General features: G+C 45.8%; 1 protein-coding gene across 2 annotated transcripts in view; it reads right to left on the reverse strand.

Moving 5' to 3' along the window:
- LOC120917690 (deoxyribodipyrimidine photo-lyase-like) overlaps window positions 1–9,117 on the reverse strand; it is a 27,753-nt gene extending 18,636 nt beyond the window's left edge. The window contains exons 1-3 of one of the 2 annotated variants that reach the window (XM_040329158.1): window positions 8,770–9,115; window positions 4,573–5,470; window positions 1,636–1,808 (exon numbers count right to left, since the gene is read on the reverse strand). In XM_040329158.1, coding sequence (XP_040185092.1) covers window positions 1,636–1,808; window positions 4,573–5,470; window positions 8,770–8,991 — 1,293 coding nt within the window. In that variant the 5' untranslated portion in view covers window positions 8,992–9,115. Of the gene's footprint in view, window positions 1–1,635; window positions 1,809–4,572; window positions 5,471–8,769 lie in introns of both variants that reach the window. The other variant, XM_040329159.1, reaches the window with a different exon arrangement.
- Window positions 9,118–9,662: the final 545 nt, after the last annotated feature.

The following is a 9,662-nucleotide window of genomic DNA, read 5'->3' on the forward strand; positions in this document are numbered from 1 at the left end:
TCATACATGCACCGTCATCTTTTCTATGTACTGTTTTTATGTACCATTTTGTGGTTTGCATTTCTATGTATATTGTATTATTGGAATATTTTTTGTAATTTCTCTTTATTACATTTATATTTTTTATATATTTTTGGAACCATTTTTTTTTCATTGCCCATAAAATCCCATTTTTAGAGTTATCTTTCTTTTTGCAAATACATAAAATTCCCCTGTACACACAATCGTTTTTTCCGTCCGAATAAACTCGGATGGGTTTTTCCGACGGAATTCCGCTCAAGCCGTCTTGCATATACACGGACACACCAAAATTCCGACCGTCAAGAACGCGGTGACGTACAACACTACGACGAGCCTAGAAAAATGAAGTTCAATGCTTCCGAGCATGCGTCGAATTGTTTCCAAGCATGCGTGTTTTTTTCTCAGTTGGAATTCCATACAGAAGAACGGAATTTCTGATAGAATTTTTTCCCGCCGAAAAAAAAAAAAGAGAGAACATGCTCTCTTTCTAAGTCCGTCGGAATTTCCGACGGAAAAAGTCAGATGGTGCACACACACGGTCGGAATATCCGATGAAAAAATTCTGTGTGACTTTTTCCATAGGAAATTCAGACCGTGTTAATGCGGCATTACACATTCGTTATTTTAATTAGGAGAAAAAAAAAAATTAAGAAGATTTAGGGGTAGATTCACGTACGGTGGCGTATCTTTCTGCCGGCGTAGCGCATCCCATTTGCACTATGCCGACGTAAGATAGTGAGGCAAGTACTGTATTCACAAAGCACTTGCCTCCTAAGTTACGTCGGCGTAGCGTAAATGGGCCGGCGTAAGCACGCCTCATTCAAATGATGAACAGGGGGGCGTGTTTTATGTTCATGAATCGTGACCCGACGTGATTGACGTTTTTCACGAACAGCGCATTGCGCCATCCGTGGACATATCCCAGTGTGCATTGCTCCAAAATACGCCGCAAGGACGTACTGGTTTCGATGTGACCGTAAATTACATCCAGCCCCATTCACGGACGACTTACGCAAACTACGTAAAATTTTCAAAATTTGACGCGGGAACGACGTCCATACTTAACATAGGATACGCCTCATATAGCAGGGGTAACTTTACGCTGGAAAAAAGCCTAACGTAAACGACGTAAAAAATGCGCCGGCCGGACGTACGTTTCTGAATCGGCGTATCTACCTAATTTGCATATTCCTCGCGTAAATCGACAGAAGCGCCACCTAGCGGCCAGCGTAAATATGGAACTTAGATACGACGGCGTAAGAGACTTACGCCGGTCAGATCTTAGTCAAATCAATGCGTAACTGATTCTAAGAATCAGGCGCATAGATACGACGCCGCACACTCAGAGATACGACGGCGTATCTGGAGATACGCCGTCGTATCTCCTGCCCGAATCTGGCCCTTAATGTTACTTTAATTTTCTGACTAAAGTTACACTTCACATCCCACGTATAGTCATACGACGTCCTGGGCTTCCCTGCTGTCCCATGATCCTTATGCACTCTGCAGTGTAGTGGAGCATCATGGGAAAAATAGTTCCAAAACATCTGGGGTGCCAAGGTTTGCCATCACTGTTCTAGTGTATAAAATGATAGAGAACATCTGCCAACTTACCACAGTGCCATCCTTCCTTCGAGGCATTTTTGCCAAATCCAGTCTGTCCAGCTCCAGTGAGTCAGGCCAGCATGATGGCAGAGGAAGGCTTGTGGGAGCCTCCAGGGGGTCTCCTATTGGAGAAGAGGAGTTCCTTTCACAGCAGCTCATGAAATGACTCACAGAGCCAATACCTAGAAAACAAGAAAAAAAAAGAAGTTCTTATGGGAGTTGACTAATAAAAAAAAAAAAAAAAAAGGGGGGGAACATGACCTAAAAGGTTCAAAAAAGTAACATTAGTGCAGAAATGTCCCTAAGATAAAGCTTCACCCTCCTGACACCAATCACCACCCCTTTATTTTTCAGGTGCCAGGGTCTCTACTGCCAATGGAGGCACTGTCATTGGACTGGTAAATTGCAGGAGGCGGGGCTTCTAAAAAAAAAAAAAATACAACTATTATATCCTCCATGGTCTCTGCTTTCAGAAAATATATAGCGGGAGATTTAAAAACTGGAGGGTGCGAAATCTGGTGTAGTCCTGCATCAGTTTCCAGGTTTTAGCCTAGGTTCACACTGAAGGTGGGTTTAAAAATCGTGCACGTTCGGCTGAACTCAACCCGGCATTTCAGTGCGAGTTCGGGTGGAGATTTGAGAGACATCTGTGCGGATTCATGCGCAGATGTCTATTGAAATCGCTCCCAAAGTCGCCCAAAAAAAGTAGAGCAGGAAGAACTTTTGGGAATCGGTGGGGCGCCGCACTGATTCGGACAGTGCCGCTTGCTGGCAATAGGCTGCGATTTGGCATGCAATTTGACATGTCAAATCGCACAGCTGAAATTAGAAGCCGATTGGCTACCGCGCACAGCTGCACCAGATTCTGCGAGATTCGGTTTTAGTAAATCTCCCCCAGTGTTTTGGGGGCCTAAAATGATTTTTTGTTAGAAAAATAGTTCCATAATTATTTTTATTTTTTTTAATGCTTGACATTTTACATTCTGATTTTTTCTTTCAAGTTTTCATTATTATTAATCATCATGGCATGAAGCAATCCTAATCAATTGTGGTAACTCTGCCTTCTACTTAAAGTGGTGTTTCACCCTAAAAAACAAGTTTCTAGCATGCCATTCAGCATACTAGCCCGAGCTACAGTATGCCTTTATATTTTTTTTTTGGCGCCGTACTCACAGTTTAATCGCGTAGTAAAGTTTCAGACTCCCCGCGGGGAATGGGCGTTCCTATGCAGAGGGAACGTGATTGACGGCCGGCTATGGCGCGCCACGCTTCCCGAAAATAGCCGGAGTAGGTCTCGGCTCTTCACGGCGCTATACGGCGCCTGTGCACAGACATCGGAGCTGACTGCGCAGGCGCCGTGAAGAGCAAACTCCTATTTCGGCTATTTTCGTGAAGCGTGACGCGCCATAGCCGGCCGTCAATCACGTTCCCTCTGCATAGGAACGCCCATTCCCCGCGGGGAGTCTGAAACTTTACTACGTGATTAAACTGTGAGTACGGCGCCAAAAAAATATATAAAGGCATACTGTAGCTCGCGCTAGTATGCTGAATGGCATGCTAGAAAAAAAAATTGTTTTTAGGGAGAACCCCCGCTTTAATAAAGTGCAGCAAAATTCTCTTCCTTAGGATTTCTTTCTATTCTATATAAAAGACACGTATGCTTGTGTGGGGGTGTGTAAGGTGGGGGGAGAAGAACACGGGGGGTTAGTCACAGTTCTTTGAACAATAAAATAAAGTGGGCTCTGTGATTCCCAGCAAGCGGTGTCATTTCTACTTTTGTAAAGAGTTTTTTTTTTCATACCATAAGCTGACTGGCACCAATACCAATTACCATAGCGATGAATGATCTATATTTAACACAATGTTTCAAATGTAAAGGCGTACTTCACACTACGAAATCAGAATAGTGAGCATAAAGAAATGAGCCACAAGCAGTCATTTACTACGTTTTCTTAACCATCCATCCAGTCCTGGCGCTAATGGTTCATGCAGCCCCCAAACCATGCAATAGATAAATTATTTGAAGTGATGTACTGCTGCATAGTTCCATGGGGGGCACGAATCAGGTCTTCACTGACCAAATGAAAAAAAAAAAAAAAAAAAAAAAAAAGGAAGAAAAGTAAACCATAATAAAAATAAAAAAGGAGAAAAGTAAACAATAATAAAAATAAAAAATAGAAAGGAGAAAAGTAAACAATAATAAAAATAAAAAATAGAAAGGAGAAAAGTAAACAATAATAAAAATAAAAAATAGAAAGGAGAAAAGTAAACCATATTAAAAAAAAAAAACGAGAAAAGTAAACCATAATAAAAAAAGGAGAAAAGTAAACCATAATAAAAATAAAAAAGGAGAAAAGTAAACCATAATAAAAATAAAAAATATAAAAAGAAGGAGAAAAGTAAACCATAATAAAAATAAAAAAGGAGAAAAGTAAACCATAATAAAAATAAAAAAGGAGAAAAGTAAACCATAATAAAAAGAAAAAAGGAGAAAAGTAAACAATAATAAAAATAAAAAATAGAAAGGAGAAAAGTAAACAATAATAAAAATAAAAAATAGAAAGGAGAAAAGTAAACCATAATAAAAATAAAAAATATAAAAAGAAGGAGAAAAGTAAACCATAATAAAAATAAAAAAAGGAGAAAAGTAAACCATAATAAAAAGAAAAAAGAAAAAGAAACGTAATAGAAATAAAAAACACACACACACACACACACACACACACACACACACACACACACACACACACACTCCAAAAAATAAAAATAAACCCCTATAAGTGTCGGGTTCATACTACCACGACTTGATATCCGACATATTGTGACGCCCCAAGTCACTTGACATAAATAATAAGTATCGGTATTCGGTAACGGCGAGTACAAAAAAAGTATCGGTACTTGTACTCGGTCTCAAAAAAGTGGTATCGGGACAACCCTAATCCTTACCTCGTAGTCCAACACCCTCTGTACTGACTGAATACGGTTGATATAGGCAGTAGGAGTGGTATCTTGTAAAGGTCACGCCATGTTTCTTCAATGTCTCTGATAGAAGATCATCTCTGTCTTTTAACCAAGGCTCATACACTGCATTCACTAGGACGGTGCCTGCCCCGGTCTCCTGCACAAGGCGTACAAGTTCATCAACACAAGAATCGTTCTCTCGGAAGACTATGTGGCTGCCATAGCTCTGCTCCAGAGACAGATTGAGGCTGAACAAAGCATGGTGAAGCCAGTATTTGCTCGCACCGCCAGTGGCCAATGTGAAGTTCTGACCCATCTCCTCACTCAAACTCCACAGGAAGACGGGAATGATGGGAGCTCCCAGCTCCAAGGCAGCCATTAAAGCTGGATTATCATGGAGTCGGAGGTCTCTCCTGAACCAAACAACCACTGGTTTCACCAACACCGGATTTCTGGGAACCGATGAGTTTTTCTTTCTTCGGCCCCTTCTGCTCCTTTTCGTCTTGTCTGCCTTGGTGATCGGCGACTCGATTTTAAAAACGGCCATCCCATCACAGTTCAGAACACAATCCTCCGGTTCTGGTTGGCCGTTATACAAGCTGCCCAAGTGGTCTGCAGTCCCAAGTTGTGAAAGGCTTCGGGAAAGCTCTACAGTGGTCAAGTCATTGTGGACTTTCTTGCATTTGGCATTAGTTGAGGGTTTTTGGCCACCATTGCCGTTTAGGACGGGCGATTTTTTAGCAGCTTCTGCAAACGAGATACTTGAATTGGAGACAGGATCTGGAATTGTGCAGCCAGGCCCAGCAGGAGACTGGGCTTCCTCAAGAGATAAGGCCATTGCAATCTCCAGCTCCTCCTCATAGGTGGGCAAGTCAGAAGGCTTCTATGGGGAATAAGAAAAGATTCATTAAAGTGGAACTCCAACCAACATAACAAAATAATGAATAGCCAATTCAAATGCAGTGGTGGCTGGTGCTCAAATTTTTTGGGGGGGCGCAAACGGAAAAAAAATAAAAAAAAAAAACAATTGCAGCCTCACTGTACCCATGAATTGTCACCACTGTGCCATGCTATCAAATGCAGTCACTGTGCCATCAAACGCAACCACTGTGCCATCAAACGCAGCCACTGTGCCATGCCATCAAACGCAGCCACTGTGCCATGCCATCAAACGCAGCCACTGTGCCATGCCATCAAACGCAGCCACTGTGCCATGCCATCAAACGCAGCCACTGTGCCATGCCATCAAAACGCAGCCACTGTGCCATGCCATCAAACGCAGCTACTGTGCCATCAATTGTCACCACTATGCCATCAAACACAGCCACTGTGCCCCCAATTGTCGCCACTGTGCCCCCAATTGTCACCACTATGCCCCCAATTGTCGCCACTATGCCCCCAATTGTCGCCACTGTGCCCCCAATTGTCGCCACTGTGCCCCCAATTGTCGCCACTGTGCCCCCAATTGTCGCCACTGTGCCCCCAATTGTCGCCACTGTGCCCCCAATTGTCGCCACTGTGCCCCCAATTGTCGCCACTGTGCCCCCAATTGTCGCCACTGTGCCCCCAATTGTCGCCACTGTGCCCCCAATTGTAGCCACTGTGCCCCCACTTGTAGCCACCGTGCCCATTACCCCCCCCTGGCACTTACCTTTATGGCTTCTACGCCCCTCGATGTCCCTCGTCCCGCCCTCAATGACGCTTCAGCCAATCAAGTTACCTGATTGGCTGAGACGCCTGTCAGTCTTATCCTTGGACGTACGGCCGGTACGTCCCGAGGATGAGCTTCAGGAAGCCGACTACAGCCTCAGACCCCGATAGGCACTTCCACACAGCCAGTCAGCTGCCGCTATTCAGCTGACCGGCGCTCAACATCCGGCCAGCTGAATAGTGGGCGGCAGCGGCGAAAATATACAGATTCATACAGTATATGAATCTGTATATTTTACTGGCTGTGAGCGAGCGGCGCTCCTGCGTCCCTATGGACGCACCGCCACTGTTCAAACGTAATACAACAAAAACAGCTTTTTACTGTAGTATTCAGTTTCAATTCAGAGATTTCTCCTGCAGTATTTTGTTCTACCACTAGATGTCCTCAGTCAGTCAATCTGTACCCTTGGTGTACATCTCTCTCCTACCCAACGCTTCTTACAACTCTTCGTTATCCCTCTAGATTTTGAATGCACAATACAGTGAAACCTCGGATTGCGAGTAACGCGGTTAACGAGCGTTTTGTTTTGTTTTTTTTAATCCTGACCTGGTTTGTGAGTGTTGTCTTGCAAAACAAGCAGGATTCAAGCCACATCGGTGTGCAGTACCACATTTGGCCAAAGGTTTGGGGGGGCACCGTTCAGAAATATTCGGAAAAACTCGTAAATACTCAGTTCCCGAGCCTTGAGGTCAGGCAAACTCTCCCCGAGCATTTCCGAGGCTCTCCATAAAGAGGACCTGTCACGGCCCATGCTATTTACAGGAGATGTTGCTTATCCCTTGCAATAGCAATAAAGTTGATAAAAAAAAAAAAAGGTTAAAGTGCCCCCTTCCCCCGTGCTAATGCACAAATGCGAACGCGCCTGTAGGCCCCACATGCATATGTAAACAGGGATCGCACCACACATGTGAGGTATTGCCATGAACGTCAGAGTCAGAGCAATCATCATTTTTGCACCAGACCTCCCGTGTAACTCCAAACTGGTAACTTGTAAAGGCTTTTAAAGAGGAAGTAAACCCTGATGGGCGTTACTTCCTCTTTGTTTCCCTGCAAAGGTAAAGCATAATTGGCACACTGTGCATCGCAGCCTGGCAGCATCCAATGGGGCACAGTAGCGGCAATTGATGGGCACACTGGCAGCATCCGATGGGGCACAGTAGCGGCAATTGATGGGCACACTGGCAGCATCCGATGGGGCACAGTAACGGCAATTGATGGGCACACTGGCAGCATCCCATGGGGCACAGTAACGGCAATTGATGGGCACACTGGCAGCATCCCATGGGGCACAGTAACGGCAATTGATGGGCACACTGGCAGCATCCCATGGGGCACAGTAACGGCAATTGATGGGCACACTGGCAGCATCCGATGGGGCACAGTAGCGGCAATTAATGGGCAGACTGGCAGCATCCCATGGGGCACAGTAACGGCAATTGATGGGCACACTGGCAGCATCCCATGGGGCACAGTAACGGCAATTGATGGGCACACTGGCAGCATCCCATGGGGCACAGTAGCGGCAATTAATGGGCACACTGGCAGCAACCAATGGGACACAGTAGCAGCAATTGATTGGCACACTGGCAGCATCCAATTGGGCACAGTAGCGCCAATTAATAGGCACACTGGCAGCATCCGATGGTGCACAGTAGCGGCAATTAATGGGCACACTGGCAGCATCTGATGGGGCATAGTAGCGGCAACTGATGGGCACACTGGCATCATCTGATGGGGCACAGTAGCAGCAACTGATGGGCACACTGGCAGCATATGATGGGGCACAGTAGCAGCAACTGATGGGCACACTGGCAGCATATGATGGGGCACAGTAGCAGCAACTGATGGGGCACACTGGCAGCATCCGATGGGGCACAGTAGCGGCCTTTGATCGGCACACTGGCAGCATCTGATGGGGCACACTGGCAGCATCTGATGGGGCACACTGGCAGCATCTGATGGGGCACACTGGCAGCATCTGATGGGGCACAGTAGCGGCATCTGATGGGGCACAGTAGAGGCAACTGATGGGCACACTGGCAGCATCTGATGGGGCACAGTAGCGGCATCTGATGGGGCACAGTAGCGGCAATTGATGGGGCACACTGGCGGCATCTGATGGGGCACACTGGCAGACATTTGATGGGGCACAGTAGTGGCAAATGATGGGCACACTGGCAGCATTTGATGGGGCACACTGGCAGCAACTGATGGGCACACTGGCAGCATTTGATGGGCACAGCGTTTGATGTTTTTTCTGGGAGGCGTTGATCTAATAGCAGATCCGATTGGGGCCTAAGAGTGGACTTGCCCTCACTTTGTGACATTTCCTTTGACTTCCTGTTGTGTCTCAGGAACAGGAAGTGAAGGAAAATGCCCCCAATGGTAGACAGACTGCAAAATGACTAAATAGTTTTCTCCTTTCCTCCCCCATCCATACACATTCATCACAGGAGAGCTTCTGCTATTACCTGGAGGAAGTATTCCCGGTGTATGTCCATGATTCGTCCATACAGGCCGGGCTGGGTGTGTGTGAGGCTGTGGATGAGGTGGGGGAGGTGACGGTAGGTCCTGTGCTCCCCCAGGGTGGACATCACCAGACAGAAGAACTCCTCCTCCTCGATCTCCCCCTCCAGCAGCTGCCGCTTCATGCCGCTAATGTCAGGTAATGGAGGAAGTCCGGCGCTCTCCATTCTCCTCTATGGCCGCTCGTCTCTTCTTCCTCCACGTTATACAACCACCGGAAAAAAACTTTCATAACCACTCCAACCTCTCACCTTTCCCCTCCGAACCAAAACAAAGCACCGCGCATGCTCATTGCAGATTACGGGCGCACGTCCGCCATTTTTGTTAAGGGCTTTATCTATCTATCTATCTATCTAGGCAAACTACAAATCCCATGATCCTTTGCACATGGCAGGTACATGCATAATGATAGAGGTAGTTCAGAAGTTTTTTATTTTTTTTTATCGCCCTGTGTATGGGAATTTGTGATATTAGCTGATAACTCAAAAGACATGGTGCCAATGTTGTGTACTGTCTCCAAATATAAACCGGTGGACATCGGGTACCATGGACCCACCGATCAGTTTTCACTGTGTGTACTCACAGTAGAAGCAAGCTGCTCACGGCGTGCATGCGCACCTCCTATCCAGAAATGTCAGGTCAAGTATATATACTGTACGTGATCTGGCGCACAGGTTCCGCCCTGTCGCAGTAAAACTGCAGAGGTTCTAACGGAAGCTGAGAACTAGAAATATTTGGACAGCCGCACTCCAGGAACATTTCTTTGGTTGCCTTTATTGGTAAAATTGGATAAAAAAAAAACACTACAAGCCACAGCAAGAAAAATAGGACACACACA

Source organism: Rana temporaria, chromosome 11 (assembly GCF_905171775.1).
Source record: "Rana temporaria chromosome 11, aRanTem1.1, whole genome shotgun sequence".
In the NCBI taxonomy this organism is placed as follows: domain Eukaryota; kingdom Metazoa; phylum Chordata; class Amphibia; order Anura; family Ranidae; genus Rana; species Rana temporaria.